Source organism: Lutjanus erythropterus, chromosome 12, assembly GCF_056507025.1.
Source record: "Lutjanus erythropterus isolate fLutEry1 chromosome 12, fLutEry1.hap2, whole genome shotgun sequence".
In the NCBI taxonomy this organism is placed as follows: domain Eukaryota; kingdom Metazoa; phylum Chordata; class Actinopteri; order Lutjaniformes; family Lutjanidae; genus Lutjanus; species Lutjanus erythropterus.
In genome coordinates this window covers 259,745-280,000 of record NC_139328.1, presented here as the reverse complement: position 1 = coordinate 280,000, position 20,256 = coordinate 259,745, and the positions used below count along the sequence as shown (strand labels likewise).

The window sequence follows — 20,256 nt, the reverse complement described above, 5'->3', positions numbered from 1 at the left end:
GTCAACACGTTCACACCTGGTACCAACACGTTCACACCAGGTGTCAACACGTTCACACCTGGTGTCAACACGTTCACACCAGGTGTCAACACGTTCACACCTGGTGTCAACACGTTCACACCAGGTGTCAACACGTTCACACCTGGTACCAACACGTTCACGCCTGGTGTCAACACGTTCACGCCGGGTGTCAACACGTTCACGCCTGGTATCAACACGTTCACGCCTGGTGTCAACACGTTCACGCCGGGTGTCAACACGTTCACGCCGGGTGTCAACACGTTCACGCCGGGTGTCAACACGTTCACGCCGGGTGTCAACACGTTCACGCCTGGTGTCAACACGTTCACGCCTGGTGTCAACACGTTCACGCCGGGTGTCAACACGTTCACGCCTGGTATCAACACGTTCACGCCTGGTGTCAACACGTTCACGCCTGGTACCAACACGTTCACGCCGGGTGTCAACACGTTCACGCCGGGTGTCAACACGTTCACGCCTGGTACCAACACGTTCACGCCGGGTGTCAACACGTTCACGCCGGGTGTCAACACGTTCACGCCTGGTACCAACACGTTCACGCCTGGTGTCAACACGTTCACGCCTGGTACCAACACGTTCACGCCGGGTGTCAACACGTTCACGCCGGGTGTCAACACGTTCACGCCGGGTGTCAACACGTTCACGCCTTGTGTCAACACGTTCACGCCGGGTGTCAACACGTTCACGCCTGGTGTCAACACGTTCACGCCTGGTGTCAACACGTTCACGCCTGGTGTCAACACGTTCACGCCGGGTGTCAACACGTTCACGCCTGGTGTCAACACGTTCACGCCTGGTGTCAACACGTTCACGCCGGGTGTCAACACGTTCACGCCTGGTATCAACACGTTCACGCCTGGTACCAACACGTTCACGCCTGGTGTCAACACGTTCACGCCTGGTACCAACACGTTCACGCCTTGTGTCAACACGTTCACGCCTTGTGAACAAATCTCCTGCAGGGACAAACAAACACAATTATTTACACACAAAGAAAAAAGAACTCAATGTAGAATATTTACTGAATTTACGAGAACGCCTTTTGTGTCTCTTTGTGGTTCCTTTTGGTCTTTGTAGTCATTGTGTTTCTGTTTGTGATCATGTTGTGTCCTTTTGTAGTCACATGATTGATTTTTGTAAAGAAATATTAATTATCTGGGCCCCTGGGTGTGTGTCCAGTCGTCCCGTTCAGTAATCTGTCACAATCAGATCGTATTAATCAAATATCTATCAAACATTCTCACTCCTCATAACAGCAGAGCCTCAGAATCGTCCTCATTTTAATTTTTTTCAGTATCACAGTGATCCAGATGTTGTCTTTTGTATGGCAGTGATCCAGATGTTATCACCAGTATCACAGTGATCCAGATGTTGTCTCCAGTATCACAGTGATCCAGATGTTGTCACCAGTATGACAGTGGACCAGCTGTTGTTTTTTGTATTACAGTGATCCAGATGTTGTCTTCAGTATCACAGTGATCCAGATGTTGTCTTCAGTATCACAGTGATCCAGATGTTTTCTTTACCATTGCAGTGATCCAGATGTTTTCTTTACCATTGCAGTGATCCAGATGTTGTTTTTAGTATGACAGTGATCCAGATGTTGTTTCTGGTATGACAGTGATCCAGATGTTGTTTTTTGTATCACAGTGATCCAGATGTTGTCTTCAGTATGACAGTGATCCAGATGTTTTCTTCAGTATCACAGTGATCCAGATGTTGTCTTCAGTATGACAGTGATCCAGATGTTGTCTTCAGTATCACAGTGATCCAGATGTTGTCTTCAGTATGACAGTGATCCAGATGTTGTCTTCAGTATCACAGTGATCCAGATGTTTTCTTTACCACTGCAGTGATCCAGATGTTGTCTTCAGTATGACAGTGATCCAGATGCTGTTTTTAGTATGACAGTGATCCAGATGTTATCTCCAGTATCACAGTGATCCAATGTTGTCTTCAGTATGACAGTGATCCAGATGTTGTCTTCAGTATGACAGTGATCCAGATGTTGTCTCCAGTATCACAGTGATCCAGATGTTATCTCCAGTATCACAGTGATCCAGATGTTATCTCCAGTATCACAGTGATCCAGATGTTGTCTTCAGTATCACAGTGATCCAGATGTTGTCTTCAGTATGACAGTGATCCAGATGTTGTCTCCAGTATGACAGTGATCCAGATGTTATCTCCAGTATGACAGTGATCCAGATGTTGTCTTCAGTATCACAGTGATCCAGATGTTGTGTGTGCTGCTAACAGCTCACTCACATGATTGGAGGACATTATATTAACTGTAAACTAATATAAACTAAAAACATGCGTCTGAAGTTGTAGCTGACAGCTAACTGACTGTCTCCATGACAACAGTATTATAATGTTGGTTTGTGAGTGTGTGTGAGTTGATGGAGTTGATGTCCTCCTCCTCCTCCTCCTCCTCCTCCTCCTCCTCCTCCTCCATCACCTCCATCACTCCTCCTCTCTGACTCTGGTGTTTCTGCTCTCCAGCTGGTCCGGGAGCAGCAGGAGAGTCGACCCCTGCTGAGTCCCTCCATCGATGACTTCCTGTCGGAGAGCCGCGGCGATGCCCCGTCCACCCGACCCCTCACCTCCAACACAGCAGGTAGACTCCCGCTAATTATCACCTCTTCACCCCCCTCTGTCTGTCCCCCTCCTCCTGTCCTCCACGGCTCAGCAGGAGTCCCCTTCTACTCATCATCACCTCCTCTTCATCCTGCAGCCTGCTCCATCAGCCTCTGATCTACTTTCTGTTTTCTGCTAATCAGCTAATATTAGCATGCTAACGTGATGAAGTGGTGTTGATTCAAACCTGCACATCACTTTGCTCTGATGCATTTTGTGTCACAAGACAAAAGTCAAAGCAAAGGCAAAAATATGTTTGTGCTCCATGTTTGGACTTAACTTTTAATTGACATGATTGAAATAGGATTAATTAGTGCATCACACACAGCACACGCAAAAACCAGACGAGGAAGATGTTAAAGACGTAATAAAGACGAAAACATAACAAGATGAAAACAATGTAAGAGACCAAACAAGACAAAAAAAATACTGTTTACTGCTAATTAGCTAATGTTAGCATGTTGACATGGTGAACATGCTAAACATACCTGCTAAATATCAGTGTGCTAATGTCATTGTGGGCTTTTTAATAATTTTATTGTGTAAATGTTTCAGTGTAAACCAGCTGGTAGCAGATGAAAAGTCAGAGGATCTCCAGAGTTATGACATTTCATCATGAGTCTTATTTATGGTGGAGACAGTGGAGACATTGTCACTGTCAGTTAATCTGTCAGTATTTTTTTTTCAATTAATTAAACCTGTTATAATCGCATCAGCTGAAAATTAAGTCCAAACGTGGAGCACACGGACATATTTTGTGTTTTTGCTTCTGATTCCTGACACAAAATGCATCAAAGTGAGGTGACGTGCATCATCAGCAGTTTAAACAGTTGAACTGCTTTGATTGGCTGCTCCTGATCATCAATCACCTTTTACTGAGTTGAAGAAACTCCTGCAGAGTCGTGGTCTTTTGTGTGGGATCACAGGAAGGAGGAGCTTCAGACGTCCTGTCAGGTTTTTGTCTCCACCACTTTGTAAATTCATCCTGAGAAGAACATGAATGTGTCAGATACTGTTGAGATCATCAGCGATGTTCCTGCTGCTCTTCATCCTCATCTTCCTCTAGAGCAACAGTCTGCAACCTTTACGATCAACAGAGACATTTTTGCCACAAAAAGAAAAAAAGTCTTTTCTTTTTTTGATTCAGTATCTAAAGCTTCCTGATGGAGACTGAAGAAGAAGAAGAAGAAGAAGAAGCCACGCAGACATTTTAGTTGGCAAAATATTAACAGAAAATAGTCGAGTCAACTTCAAATTTCTACGTAACGAACTGCAGTAGATTTTTTTTAGTTTTGAGCCCAACTCAAACTTTTTGAAAAAAGTGAAATAAACTTTGAAAAAACTCAAAACTCACTTGTCTCCTGCAGGAAGTTGTTTTGAATTTTTGAGTTTTCTCAACTTTTTTGATAAACAAAAGATAAATAAAAAAAAAAAAACAGCGATCCTCTGTGGAGGAGCTGATGCTGCAGATCTCCTGTCTGTCTCTGTCACCTCCTTTTGTCCACCTTCTGCTCCTTCATGATTCTCCTGAAGCTCCAGCTCCCCCTGTGTGTCTGTCCTCCTGTCCTCCTCTGACCTCCTCTCTTCCTCTCTTCCCTCCCAAACGTCTCTAACTTTGTGTCCTTGGCTGTCCTCCGTCCTCCTCTGTGCCCATCTGTCTCCTCTGAGTCAGCAGTGCACTGGACATTAATTAACACCTCTGACCTGCTCTGTCCTCCTGTCTGCTCCTCCTCCTCCTCCTCTTCCTCACTTCCTTTAGGATTCATTAAGAGACTCTCTGCTCTTTGTTTGTTTCAGTAGTTTTTAAAAAAAGAACTTCCTCAGCTGATATTTCATCTGTTCTGCTTCAAACTGCAGATCGGACGTTCTCATCAGGTTTCAGAACATTTAAAGGTCACTGAGCTCAGGTCAGCTGTTAATGCATATCATCATTCTCCTTCAGTTATTCTTATTTAAGATGATCTAATATTCAGCAGCTGAGCTCCAATAAAATCATCAGTAATGCAGTAAAACTGTTCAAACTGCAGTTTTTTCTGACATGTTGCTGATCCAGTGGACTGAAATGTCCTCAGTGTCTTTGTCAGGTTCACATTTCATTTATCACACAGAACACGTGGTCCCCTCCTCCTCTGACTGCACAGTAAGAACAACAGGAACATCAAACGTGACAGAACAAGATGAAGAACACGTGTAGAACATGTACAGTATACGGCCAAAAGTATGTGGACAGATGGACACTTTTACTGTACATGATAATAAACCATCAGGACTCAGATTTCATGATGTTCACCTCACTACACGTCTGTTTGTTGTAATAACTGAGTACAATCACTGCAAACCACTGTCAGCCAATCAGTGATCAGTGTTTATTTCACTGGATAAAAAGTCATTTATGATGTAATCTACGAAACAAGGAAAACAAATACAAATAAGATGGAAGTGTGAGGGAGGGAGGAGCAGAAATATGTAATCTGTTATTTAATATTAAATAATCACACGTTACACCTGTTTGATTTTGGTAAACACACCACACAGAGTCACACAGTAGTATTCAGGTGACACTGTCTCACAAAAGTCAAAGTGCAGCCTCCTCAGCTGCAGGAACGTCGTTCTGCCTGACTGAAGCAGCCATGTGATCATCTTTGCATTTGAGTTTTCTGTTCATGTCTTTGTGTTTTTTGGTTTTCAGAGTGTGTTGGACATGCAGTTTGTTCAACAACCTCTCAGCTACTGTAGTTTATTGTCTTCATCTCACAACTGAACAAAAGTCTTAAAGTCTTTACAGTTTCTGTGAAACACTGCAACAGTGTTGAATGATCCCAGACGAGACGGTTTAGATCAGTTAGTGTCAGTGAACCGACAGGACAGACGTTCTGCAGCTCGTCTCTGAAGACACACTCATTTAAAAACTGTCACATCACTTCAATCGAGTCAAACAGGTGTAACTGGTCAGGCTGTTGTCATAGAAACGCATCATAAGTTTGTAATATTTACTGAAACTTTGAAACTGCTGTCTGAACTTCTACACACACACACACACACACAGAGACACACACACACACACACACACACACACACACACACACACACACACACACACACACACACACACACACACACAGCTCCTCTCAGCTCAGCGGAGCAGCTCTGTGTCTGTCTGTGACTCCGGCTTCAGTGTTGATTGGCTGTTACTTTTAACCAATCAGCAAATTATATTTACCAGTACGTTACTATGGTAACAACTACACACAGGAAGAGATCAAAGCCTGCTGAATTTTTAAAATTATTTTAACCCTAATCACAGTTTTGTTTTTCGTGATACATGATCCATGAACTGATCCAAACTGATACGATCTGAACCGTGAGTTCTGTTCTGTTACTGTTTCACACGTCACACTGAGATCATTCAGCTCCAGAATTGATCAAATCAAATATATAAATCTGGATTTTCTTTGTTGGAAACACAGTCAGATTTAAAGTTGAGGTTCAGGACACTCGACAGACCTGTTTGACTTCAGGTTGACCAGCTGTTATCAGACATTAACCCTCCTCCCTGTCGTCCTGCAGTTCTGTCCACGGCTCTGGACCTGGTGGACCTCAGCGAGCCGGGGGAGAGCAGCGGGGGCAGCAGCGGGGGCAGCAGCGGGGGCAGTAATGGCGGCAGTAATGGCGGCAGTAGCGGCAGCAGCAGTAACAGGGAGCAGAGGAGGAGTCCTCTGAGGAGGAAGGGCAGCTCAAAGAGCCCTCGGCGCCGGACGAGACCTGATGAGACGGAGCTGATCCAGGTGGAGGTGGAACACCTGCCTGCCAGTCCCAGAACACCTGAGAGGATCTCACTGGACTCAGGTAGTGAGGATGAAGAACATGTGACAACAGATAATTAATATTTTATTCTTCATGAGCTGATGAGTTCCTGCAGCTGTGTGCTAACGTGTTAGCATCAGCTCATCTCATGATATTATGGTCTGTATTTACAGACTGTTCTGTTACCAAGTGATCAAAATGAGTTAGTGCAGCTTTAAATGTACAAAATGTATCTGCACTCATCAGCACCAACGTTTAGAGGATCTGAACCTTCCAGCCTGACAGGTAAGCAGAGGAGTGGGAGTAACTGAGTACAAATACTTAGTTACTCTACTTTTCACTTTTCAGGTATCTGTACTTTACTTATTATTATTTATTTATTTTTCTACATCTGAACTTTCTCCTCCTCACATTTTCTAAACAGACTCCTTCCTTTAGTTCGAATGACTCTGAGGTGAATTATTGATTATTGTTATTTTGCATCATTGTGCGTCGCCTTCAAACATCAAAGACTGATTTCAACCCGAATGGACAAAACAATAAGACAGAAATCCATCAGAGGACATCACACAGGACAGACAGGACGAGACAGAGACAATGTAAAAGATGTAACAAGAAGAAAACAAGGTAATAAAACGTTACAATGTGAAGACGAAGTAACAGGATGAAAACAACATAATAAAACGTAAAAAGACAGAAAAGAGGGAACAAGAAGAAAACAAGGTGACAATACAAAACAAGCAAAATAACAACAATATATAGCAAGACAAACACAGGATACCAAGATGAACAGGATGTAACAAAATATAAGAATACTGGAACAACATAATAATATGTAACAAGAAGAACCTGCTGAAACAGTTTGCAAGAAGACGAGGACGGGATAACAAGACGAAAGGCATGTAAACACCTAACAAGACAAACAAATATGTAAAGATGTAAAAAGACGTGTCTACAAGAACAAGTTAACAAGATGAAAACGATGTAACAATACAAGAAAACTACAGAAAAGACGTTACAAGATAAAAATATATATATATGAAAAAAGAAACACTGGAGAAAAGCTTCAGTCAGTAGAAATGTCCTTCAGAAGACGACTTTTTACTTTTATACTCTGAGGACATTTCAGAGCCTGAACTTTTTCAGTTTTACTGCAGTAAACAGGTTGAATCAGTACTTTTACTTTTACTCAAGTATCTGTACTTCTACTGCAGTAAAGGCTGAGAGGACGTCTGTCTCCTCTTCTACAGTATCTGAGTGATGTTTTCTGTCCAACTAACAGCTCATTCAACACACACACACACACACACACACACACACACACAGACACACACACACACACGCACGCACACACACACACACACACACACACACACACACACACGCACGCACACACACACACTCACACACACACACACACACAGACACACACACACACACACAGACACACACACGCACGCACACACACACACACACACACACACACACACACTCACACACACACACACACACAGACACACACACACACACACAGACACACACACGCACGCACACACGCACACACACACACACACACACACACACACACACACACACACAGACACACACACACACACACAGACACACACACGCACGCACACACACACACACACACACACACACAGACACACACACGCACGCACACACACACACACACACACACACACACACACACACACTCACACACACACACACACACAGACACACACACACACTCACGCACACACACACACACACACACACACACACACACACTGTCTCCATGGAAACTAATATGGGTCAAAGTTCTCAGTTGACTGACTGCAGCTTCTGTCCTCATGTTGTTCATTTAGTTAACGGCTCTGAACTCAGTCAGTCGTGAGTAAAAACTTTAATCTGAGCTTTTATTGTGATGAGAATTCACCTTCCTGTTTCACCTGTGTGTCCTCTGACACTCACATCCTGACTGGAGAGAAAAGGCTGAGGTTTTTAGTTAAAGACGCGATCATGACACACGTCTCCGTCGTCTCCACAGTCAGTCTGTCGTCTCCTCTGGACAAATGGGACGAGGTGAACGTGGACGTGGAGGACGGAGGACGCAGAAGATATGAGAAGAGATGCACGTCGCACCACTCCTCCAGTGAACTGCTGTGGTAAATAAACACCGACACACCGACTGAGCGACCCAGAGTCATAAAGGAACAGTCCGTAGTTTCTGCAGTGTGGTTCTATGAGGTTCTTCTCCACAGTCAGTGTTTTTCCTTCAGTAGGTGGAGGTCAGTTTGGAGAAGCAGCAGGACCCTGCTGTGGACAGGGTCAGCAGCAACACTGATTATAGACACCTTAAAAATCAATATCTGTTCAAGTCTACACTACATTTAGAATATTTTCTCCTCGTCATCTTTCTGTCAGACAGACTTTTCTGACAGGAAACAAACCAGTTATATCAGACAAATATCGAGTCTACAAACCAACCAAACTCCATTCATAAAATGAGTGATTTTATCTCAGTGAACACAGGAGGTGTTGGTCTGCTGCTTCATCTGTCAGTGTGTTTGTTGTAGTGAGACTTCAGCCTGTGAGGTTTGGTTGGTTTGGAGGGTGTGATCTTTAAAGTCATAAATCGACCTAACAGATTGATTTTAAAAAGAGTTTCATCATCATCTGACTGTGTCCATAGCAACGACCTCCTCTTCATAGCAACAGTCTGCCATAAACAAATGACAGGTTGTACAATACTGTAACAGACCAATCAGATTCGAGTGTTTAACAAAGTGTGTAATACTTCATTTTAACTGTTATTTTGTCAATGTTAGCTGTTTGAATTCATATATACTTGACAAATGTTTTATTTTCTACACAGTCTGGTGTTTCATCGACACAGTCGCTCATATAAACCAGAAATGTTTTAATATTTAAAATGAAACGGTCTCGTCTTCAGTTTGGTTCCTTGAACGTGCTTGAAAACTGTTGAAGCTCTAAGAACTCCTGCTGTCACGGTTGATGTTGTTGATGTGTAACTGACAGTATACTGACGTCTGTAGGCTGCATGTTGTCGTGTGTCTGCAGTGACCTGTACGGCCTGTAGGGGCGCTAACAGAACCTCCACACTGACTGCAGGTGTTCTGTCCTCGTTCTGCAGGTCTGCAGAGTTTAAAACTGACCCTCTGACAAAGAACTCCTTCGACATCCACAGCTTCGACGACCTCGACTTCATCTCGTCCACACAGCAGGTCAGCTGCCGCCTCGCCGCACGACGATACGTCAGTCAGCTGATCTTATCAATCAGAAGATGATTGTCAATCAGCTGATCTTATCAATCAGAAGATCTTATCAATCAGCTGATCTTATCAATCAGAAGATCTTATCAATCAGCTGATCTTATCAATCAGAAGATCTTATCAATCAGAAGATCTTATCAATCAGAAGATGATTATCAATCAGCTGATATTATCGGCCTTGCACAGCTTCATCATTACTAACAGTGATGTTAATATTGTTATAAATATTAAAGATACGAGTGAAAGTTTGTTTCAGCGACTTGAATCATTTTGGATTTCATTTCAATCCTTTTGCTTCGCAGATCTAGAAAATAATTATTTATTATATAAAAACTACATAAAACTAATAAACTACTTGATTAATGGAGAAGACGATCAATGGATTTATCAATAATGAGAATAACTCACAGAAACAACTTCCAGATATTCAATAATCCTGTCCTCCACATGTTTGGACCTACTTTTCAACTGACAAGATTAGTTAATCAATTAATTGATAAAATAACAGACCAATGAATTGATAATGCAGATGTTGCTGATGCTTCTCCTGCAGTAGTGCCTCATCCTGACTGACTGCAGCACTCTGCTGTTTTTATTCAACACACACCTTAACACATCACCATGTGTAGTTCAGGGAGCGTGGGACAACAGGACGTCCCCCTCAGAGACTCCTGCTGGTTACTTCAGGTGTGTCTTCAAATACGACTTTGTGTGTGTCTGTGTGTGTGTGTGTCTGTGTGTGTGTGTGTGTGTCTGTGTGTGTGTGTGTCTTTGTGTGTCTTCAGGACTGCGGGGTGTCCAGACGCCGCAGACGGACTCGTTCCCTGTTGGCCAGAAAGGAGTCTCTGGAGGACGAGTTTGTCAGAGCGAAGGCTGCTGTCGAGGTACACACACACACAGACACACAGACACACACACACACACACACACACACACACACAGACACACACACACACACACACACACACACACACACACAGACACACACCCCTGTCCTCGCTGTCATCTGCTCTCCCGTGAGCGTTAAATATTATATTTGAGTTGATCTGCAGAAACCGACACCATCATCATCATCATCATCATGATCATCATCATCATCATCATCATCATCATCATCATCAGAACTGATTCAGCAGACGTTCAGATTAATGACGCTGCTTCAGGATCAGTTTGCAGAAGTGAAATCAGATCTGAGCAGAGAGTCCTCGTCTCCGTGTGGACGACAGTCTGACTGACAAAGAGCTGAATCATCAGTCAGTCAGTCAGTCAGTCCATCAGTCAGTCAGTCAGTCAGTCAGTCCATCAGTCAGTCAGTCAGTCAGTCAGTCAGTCAGTCAGTCCATCAGTCAGTCAGTCAGTCAGTCAGTCAGTCAGTCCATCAGTCAGTCAGTCAGTCAGTCCGTCAGTCAGTCAGTCAGTCAGTCCATCAGTCAGTCAGTCAGTCAGTCAGTCAGTCCATCAGTCAGTCAGTCAGTCAGTCAGTCAGTCCATCAGTCAGTCAGTCAGTCAGTCAGTCAGTCAGTCCATCAGTCAGTCAGTCAGTCAGTCAGTCCATCAGTCAGTCAGTCAGTCAGTCAGTCAGTCAGTCAGTCAGTCCATCAGTCAGTCAGTCAGTCAGTCCATCAGTCAGTCAGTCAGTCAGTCAGTCAGTCAGTCCATCAGTCAGTCAGTCAGTCAGTCAGTCAGTCAGTCAGTCCATCAGTCAGTCTGTCAGTCAGTCGGTTAGTTGGTTCTGGTCGGTTCTAGTTGGTTCTGGTTGGTTCTGGTCGGTTCTAGTTGGTTCTAGTTGGTTCTGGGTGTTTTTGGTTGGTTCTAGTTGGTTCTAAATGGTTCTAGTTGGTTCTGGGTGGTTCGAGTTGGTTGTAGTTGGTTCTGGGTGGTTCTGGTTGGTTCTGGTTGGTTCTGGTTGGTTCTAGTTTGTTCTGGTTGGTTCTGGTTGGTTCTAGTTTGTTCTGGGTGGTTCTGGGTGGTTCTAGTTGGTTATGGGTGGTTCTGGTTGGTTCTGGGTGGTTCTGGTTGGTTCTGGTTGGTTCTAGTTTGTTCTGGGTGGTTCTAGTTGGTTCTGGTTGGTTCTGATTGGTTCTAGTTTGTTCTAGTTGGTTCTGGATGGTTCTAGTTGGTTCTGGGTGGTTCTGGTTGTTCTAGTTTGTTCTGGGTGGTTCTGGGTGGTTCTAGTTGGTTCTGGTTGGTTCTAGTTGGTTCTGGGTGGTTCTAGTTGGTTCTGGATGGTTCTAGTTGGTTCTGGGTGGTTCTGATTGGTTCTAGTTTGTTCTAGTTGGTTCTGGGTTGTTCTGATTGGTTCTAGTTGGTTCTGGATGGTTCTAGTTGGTTCTGGGTGGTTCTGGTTGGTTCTAGTTTGTTCTGGGTGGTTCTGGTTGGTCCTAGTTGGTTCTGGTTGGTTCTAGTTGGTTCTGGATGGTTCTAGTTGGTTCTAGTTGGTTCTAGTTTGTTCTAGTTGGTTCTGGGTGGTTCTGATTGGTTCTAGTTTGTTCTAGTTGGTTCTGGGTGGTTCTGGTTGGTTCTAGTTTGTTCTAGTTGGTTCTGGGTGGTTCTGGGTGGTTCTGCTGTGTGGCGGTTCTGGTTTTCTTTGGTCTGGAGGATTTTGAAGTGGACAAGCAGCTCTGTGATGAAAGTGCTGGTGTTTAATCTGAGGCTCTCGTGTCGATGAGTTCATGGCGTTCTGCTCTTCAATCCTGTCAGTTCGGCTCAGTGAACCAATCAGAGTCTCCCGTCTGATTAAAGCTCCTCTTCATCACAGCTGACAGGTTCTGATTTTAGCTGCAGGTGTTTTAATCCACAGGTCGACTCCGACTGTGAATATTAACCTGTCAGAATCAAGTTTCACAGCAGTTAATCATCTCAGTGTTTCTGACACACAGTTTCAAAACTTCTATATTATTATTATCATGTCAGATTTTACTACATGTTACTGATGATGATGATGATGATGATGATGATGAAGTTGATATAAAGCAGAACTGAGAAAATGACTGTAAAGTTTTCTTGTTGTTGCAGACAGATAATTGTATATGTGTCAGTTTTATATCTTTATATCAGGTTATTGTTTCTACATATTAATCCTGACGTCTGATTTGACCTTTGACCTTATTTGGAAGTTCCTGTATTCTGCCTTTTAAGAGCGAACCAAAAAATATTGGGTCATACCAAAAAATATTGGGTCATACCAAAAAATATTGGGTCATACCAAAAAATATTGGGTCAAACCAAAAAATATTGGGTCAAACCAAAGCCACGGTTGTGGACCGACAGTCAGGGTGTGTGTCTTCGTGTTTCAGTCGGACACAGAGTTCTGGGACAAAATGCAGGCGGAGTGGGAGGAGCTCGCTCGGAGGAACTGGCTGGAGGAGTCTGAGGACCAGGGTCCGATCCCGCCCACCGTCTCACCTGCTGAGAAGGTAAAAAACTGCTCACACAGAAATACACCACTGTCTCATCCTGGTCCTGTCGACCTGCCGTCTTCACGCGTCACACTGCAAACAGAAAGATTGAAGTCTAGAAATTAATGTCGTCCTGTCGCCACATTGATCACAGGTGAAGCGTGCAGACAAACGCTCCAGAATGAGACATTTGAGGACGTCATCTTGGACTTTGATCAATGTTTTCTGACATTTTATGAACCAAACAATTTATTGATTAGTGGGATGACACGCAGCAAATGTGCCGCGGGCGGGAGTCAAACCGGCGGCCGCTGCAGAGGACTGACGCTCCACCAACCGAGCCGTAGAGGGGAGGAGTCTCTCTTTAAGCTGAAGACAGAAGGAGCATCAGTTTTTAATGATGACAGATTATTACAGCCATGATGTTTGTCAGCATTAATCCTCTGACGCTGTAATCCCGCACTAATCCTCCTTCGCTCAGGTGTTACATCACCGTGGCGACCAAACATCTGTTCACATGTGTCTGACACGTCAGGAGCTGCTCATCTTTTTATTCTTCCTCTTCTTTTTGTTTCCAGATCAGCTGCAGATGGTTTGGAGGTGTTTCTGAATTTTTATTTTTGTGTTTTTTTTTTTGAATGACTCCATCAGTCACTTCCTGTAAATTCTGATGAATCAGCTGCACGATGTGATGAAGTCACTTCCATCTGATTCACCTGTGCTGAAGCTCAGGTGGCTGTAACTGACAATCTACACTTCCTGCAGGTGTTTCACATTAAAAGCCTGTCAGGTCGGTCTTTGAGTTTGTCTGCAGGTAGCGGCGCTCTCTCTGCACCAGACAAGCAGCAAACCAGCCTGTTACCATGGTAACCGCTGAAAAAACTCCCAAAATACAAAATAAGATAAAAGAATTAACAGTGTTCTGATTGTGTGTGTATCTGATCCACCAATCAGCACTTCTTATAGAAATCTACAGTTTTAAATGGGTTGAGTGAAACAGCTCAGCTGACCAACAGACGCCGACAGAAATACACTTTATGTTTATGGATTATATTGATGCCGAATTGACTAGAAGACTGTCAACATGTGACACCTTTGATCTTGTGTTTGTACACGTTTGTGTTTTTACAAACTTGTAAGAATTTGTTAAAATGTTGTGTCTTTAAAGGGAGCTTCAGTTTAATTCAAACTGCTAATTTATATATTTTTCAATATTTTGTCACCACTACAGAAACACTCTAACCTCTAAAGTGTGATAAGATTGTCTGACATTGACTGCTGTTATTTATTAGTTTGATCAGTGGTTTAGTAAAGTGTGTATTGATTATCGGCGATGGCTGATCAGACTGATTATCCTCAGTTTGTAACAGCAGTAGAAGAACACGATGAACACAATGATATTTTAATATAGAGTGTGATATGTTAAATGAGTGATGGTCAAAAGTATGTGGACAGCTGAACATACGTGACTGTGACATCATGTCACTAACGGCCTCGTCTGGTTCCACACGTGTTTCTGTTTGTGAACATAAGAACAGAATCTGAGCTGCAGCAGAATCGATGTGTCTGCTGACAGCTGAGCTCCGTTTGTTTCCATCAGTTTATTGATTGATTTGACAGAGACAGAACACACTGATCAATATGAGCAGAATCACAGAAAACCACAAAACACCTGAAGAGCTGCTGTAGAAGGTTTCCTCAGTGAGCTCAGAGGATCTCAAACTGACTGCAGAACTGCAGGTCGTCAGCCTGATCACTTATTACATGGTTCTCTACCAGAACAAATGTGTGCCACGAAATATTCATTTCAAAACAATCTGTAGGATTCAAAAATGTTTTTTTATTTAAAAATGATTTTAAAGCCTCCAGAGTCTGATTGCATCCCTAGCAACGGTCTGTTCTTTCATAGCAACGGTCTGTTCTTTAATAGCAACGGTCTGTTCTTCATAGCAACGGTCTGTTCTTTCATAGCAACGGTCTGTTCTTCATAGCAACGGTCTGTTCTTTCATAGCAACGATCTGTTCTTCATAGCAACGATCTGTTCTTCATAGCAACGGTCTGTTCTTCATAGCAACGGTCTGTTCTTCATAGCAAACGTCTGTTCTTTAATAGCAACCGTCTGTTCTTTAATAGCAACCGTCTGTTCTTCATAGCAACAGTCTGTTCTTTAATAGCAACGATCTGTTCTTCATAGCAACGGTCTGTTCTTCATAGCAACGGTCTGTTCTTTCATAGCAACCGTCTGTTCTTTCATAGCAACGGTCTGTTCTTTCATAGCAACGATCTGTTCTTCATAGCAACGGTCTATTCTTCATAGCAACCGTCTCTTCTTCATAGCAACGGTCTGTTCTTTATAGCAACGTCTGTTCTTTAATAGCAACCGTCTGTTCTTTAATAGCAACTCTCTGTTCTTCATAGCAACCGTCTGTTCTTCATAGCAATGGTCTGTTCTTTCATAGCAACGATCTGTTCTTCATAGCAACGGTCTGTTCTTCATAGCAACGGTCTGTTCTTTAATAGCAATGATCTGTTCTTCATAGCAACGGTCTGTTCTTTCATAGCAACGGTCTGTTCTTTAATAGCAATGGTCTGTTCTTTCATAGCAACGGTCTGTTCTTCATAGCAACGGACTGTTCTTTCATAGCAACCGTCTGTTCTTTCATAGCAACGATCTGTTCTTCATAGCAACGGTCTGTTCTTTCATAACAACGGTCTGTTCTTCATAGCAACGGTCTGTTCTTTCATAGCAACGGTCTGTTCTTCATAGCAACGGTCTGTTCTTCATAGCAACGGTCTGTTCTTTCATAGCAACGATCTGTTCTTCATAGCAACGGTCTGTTCTTTATAGCAACAACCTGTTCTTCATAGCAACGGTCTGTTCTTTATAGCAACGGTCTGTAGCTGATTTATAGTCGGCGTTCTGTCCCCGTCCAGCTGTGGTGAGACTGAACAGCTGGGTCACATGAACATTTTGTCTCTTTTCATGTAAAATAATGCAGTAATAATATGAAGGTGAAACCATGAACGCTGCCGTCTCTGTGTCTGTGCTCGCCTCTGCAGTCATATTTCACAGGTCATGTGACCTGTGTTTGGCGTCATGTGACCGTTGTGCAGGATGTTTTTGTCCTTGAGTTGTTGAGTGAACATACGGTTCCTGTCAGAGGCGCCGGTTCTTCTTCTGCTGCTCAGTGAAATACTGAACCATTAATCTGAAACCTGCTGCTGTGATGAGACTCAGCCTGCAGGGGGCGCCGCCGTCACGTGTTCATCTCTGTCTTCTGAACTGACAGATTTCATCCAGCATGTACTTTGTTCTCTGTGCTGCAGACTGAGTCATTGTGCAGTTTCACTTAATCACATAGCAATTAGAAGATAAATACATTTAATCCGATTTCTTTTATAATCAAATCTGCTCCCCATAGAGGGAAATAAAGAAAAGTTTTTTTTTATGTTTCAGTTTTTATTAAACAAAAACAACTGAATTCTTTCAGGCTGGGTTACAAATCCAGATTAATTTTTAAACCTGATTAAATCCTTTAATTGCACCAAACTTTTAAACTAGATTAAAATGAAGAAAGATTTATTTTAAATCTTGGTTTAGTTTTACTGTAAAAATAGATTAAATGTAATTCTGTTGCACACACACACTTTAAACTCTGATCCAGTATTAAAAGTTTAAACTGACTCTTGAGGAGGTTCAACGTTGTTCCTTTATTTCAGATGGATTAAGAAAAATAATCTTATAAATCAGTCTGTCAATTGATTTGAATTCAGGTGAACAAACATCTGAACTCTTTCTTTGTTATTTAAACTAAACTGAGATTAGTTTTTAATTTAACTTAAATCTGGATTTACTCATTCTAAAAACTTGATGAATATTTGTTGCAGCTCAGACTGAAGAGGTGAATCAGCTCACAGACAGAGAGGAGAGAAAATGAAGGTTAGCTGCTGATTTTAAAATGATGCACCAAGAAAAGAGAAAGTTGACACTGAAATCCAAACTAAAAATGATCTCAATTCAGTTTAAAGAAAGAAAAAAGAAATAAAATTAAACTTGTATATGTTATCTAGTGTATTCATCATACCAATACAAAAAGAACACACTATTAAAATGCACCTAAAAGAGTAGAAATTGTTTAAAAATATTTAAAAGGATCAAACCAGAGAAATAAATATCAGACATTCAAACCCACTGGAAATAAAAATCAAACATCTGGTCACTGATCTGTTCAATAAACCTTCACAGAGCAACATAAATCTATTGATCGTCTGCAGTCTGGACATACGTCTGTGTGCTTCACCTGTCGTCACATGTTTGGACCTATTTTTCAATTGGTGATCAGTCTCAACTGATCAATTAGTTCTTTGGTCCATAAAATATCAGAAAATATTGATCAGAGTACAAGATGACGTCCTCAAATGTCTTGTTTTGTCCACAACTCAAAGATCATTAGTTTCCTGTCAGAGGAAAGAAACCAGAAAATATTCACATTTAAGAAACTGACATCAGAGAATTTAGACTTTTTTTTTTCTTAAAAAATTACTCACAATGATTAATCAAAGTCTTGATGTCTTTAAATTAAATTTGGGTTCTTTATGAAAATGTTTCAGTTTTCTTATATTTCATAAGCTGACAGTTCAGCTGTGGTGAGTACGAGAAACATTTAAATGTTGAATGAAAGAGGTCTGAGGACTGAGCCCTGAGGAACTCCACACGTCACATTGATCCATGAAAAGATAAATATTGATCCTGGATGTCCCTCAGTAACCAGGTCTGATGTGTCCTGTGTCCCCTGCAGGGTTACTACTTCAACACCAACAACCCGTACAGAGACTGGCCCAACGCCTTCGCCGAGGGTCAGGAGAAAGCTCGGGAGGGAGACCTGAATGCCGCCGTCCTGCTGCTGGAGGCCGCCATCTTACAGGACCCGCAGGACTCTGAGGTGACTCTGCACCTGAACACCAGTTAACATGTCTTCTCCAGGTCAGACCTGCTCCAGCTGCCGGGTCTTCAGACCAAACTGTCATCTGAATAATCTTTAAATCGGGGTTCTATATGTTTAAATCGGGGTTCTATATGTTTAAATCAGGGTTCTACATGTTTAAATCAGGGTTCTACGTCTTTAAATCTGGGTTTTACGTGTTTAAATCGGGGTTCTACATGTTTAAATCAGGGTTCTACATGTTTAAATCAGGGTTCTACGTCTTTAAATCTGGGTTTTACGTGTTTAAATCGGGGTTCTACATGTTTAAATCGGGGCTCTACATGTTTAAATCGGGGTTCTATATGTTTAAATCGGGGTTCTACATGTTTAAATCAGGGTTCTACATGTTTCTGCTGCAGAACAGCTGTTTGTGTGTTTTCAGGCCTGGCAGGTTTTAGGAATGACTCAGGCTGAGAACGAGAACGAACAGGCCGCCATCGTGTCGCTGCAGAGGTCAGACTTCATTGAATTCAGATGAGTTTTGTTTATTATTCTAGACCAGATCCAGACCAGGTCACCTGCTCACCTGCCGTATCATCTGTCACAGGTGTCTGGAGCTCCGCCCCAACAACCTGCCGGCTCTGATGGCGCTTGCCGTCAGCTTCACCAACAGCGGCATGCAGCGGGAGGCGTGTGATGCTCTGCGCCGCTGGATCTGCCACAACCCCAGATACAAACACCTGGTCCTGGACCACAAGAGTCCGCTGCCAGGCTCCCCGGCCACGCCTCGCAGGGGCCCCTGCTCGCCAGCCAGGTACGACACGTCCTCCTGAGGTCATCAATGTGGCCTCAGTACTACACCACCCACGAGTCTCAGCTGCTGTTACCATGGAGACGAGCCCATCTACAGCTGTGACATCAGAATTTATCAGACGAGATCAAAACTTCCATCATCTGATGCTCTCTGATCGGACGGTTCTGACAGCAGTGAATTCTGGGAGGTGTAGTTTGATTTCTGCAGGTTACTGATTACAATCCGGCCAGATTACATTTAAAAATTGTGTAATGCAAACATGCATTTTATTTGAACATGTGTTGAGGCGTTCAAAAGAAAACAAGAACATTTCAGGAACTCTGACATTTGTGGCTGCGTCCATTTTTGTTGATTTTCAAGTAATTCAAAAGTACTGAAATTACAAAAAGGGCTGCGTAAACAGTTATTATGGTCACTTCATCTGTTGCAAACGTACGTTTCAACTAGTGATCAATCAGGCAATCATTTTTCCACTAATCAATTAGTTGTTTGATTCATAAAATATCAGAAAATGAGTCCAAGATGACGTCCTCAAATGTCTCGTTTTGTCCATAAATCAAAGATCATCAGTTTCCTGTCAGAGACGAGGAAAGAAACCAGAAAATATTCACAGTCAAGAAACTGAAATCAGTTGAAGCTGTAATGATTCAAACACCATGATTCTGCAGCATTAAAGGAGCATTTCAACATTTATAAAACCCTCCGCGTGTGTGTGTGTGTGTGTGTGTGTGTGTGTGTGTGTGTGTGTGTGTGTGTCCGTGTGTGTGTGTGTGTGTGTGTGTGTGTGTGTGTGTGTGTGTGTGTGTGTGTCCGTGTGTCCGTGTATGTCCGTGTGTCCGTGTGTCCGTGTGTGTCCGTGTGTCCGTGTGTGTGTGTGTGTCCGTGTGTGTGTGTATGTGTGTGTGTGTGTGTGTGTGTGTGTGTGTGTCTCTGTGTGTGTGTGTGTGTGTGTGTGTGTGTGTGTGTGTGTGTGTGTGTCTCTGTGTGTGTGTGTGTGTGTGTGTGTGTGTGTGTGTCTCTGTGTGTGTGTGTGTGTGTGTGTGTGTGTGTGTATGTGTATGTGTGTGTGTATGTGTGTGTGTGTGTGTGTGTGTGTGTGTGTGTGTCCATCCAGGTGTGAGCTGCAGGACGTTCTGTCCCTCTTCCAGGATGCGGCTCTGTTGAATCTGGACTGTGTGGATCCGGACCTGCAGACCGGTCTGGGAGTTCTCTTCAACCTCAGCTGTGACTTCAACAAGGCGGTGGAGGCTTTTACTGCAGCGCTGTCTGTCAGACCACAGGTAACACACACACACACATTAACCCTTTTAGTGTGGTCGTCATGGTTACATCA

The 20,256-nt window shown here is 43.0% G+C and overlaps 1 protein-coding gene across 3 annotated transcripts in view; it reads left to right on the top strand.

Moving 5' to 3' along the window:
• Positions 1-20,256, top strand: part of pex5lb (peroxisomal biogenesis factor 5-like b) — a 212,914-nt gene that overhangs the window by 189,866 nt on the left and 2,792 nt on the right. For all 3 annotated transcript variants that reach the window (XM_084732574.1, XM_084732573.1, XM_084732575.1), the window contains 10 exons: positions 2,548-2,662; positions 6,250-6,528; positions 8,540-8,657; positions 9,647-9,737; positions 10,571-10,669; positions 13,082-13,201; positions 17,984-18,127; positions 18,552-18,622; positions 18,717-18,923; positions 20,038-20,203. In XM_084732574.1, coding sequence (XP_084588700.1) covers positions 2,548-2,662; positions 6,250-6,528; positions 8,540-8,657; positions 9,647-9,737; positions 10,571-10,669; positions 13,082-13,201; positions 17,984-18,127; positions 18,552-18,622; positions 18,717-18,923; positions 20,038-20,203 — 1,410 coding nt within the window. The remainder of the gene's footprint in view (positions 1-2,547; positions 2,663-6,249; positions 6,529-8,539; positions 8,658-9,646; positions 9,738-10,570; positions 10,670-13,081; positions 13,202-17,983; positions 18,128-18,551; positions 18,623-18,716; positions 18,924-20,037; positions 20,204-20,256) is intronic.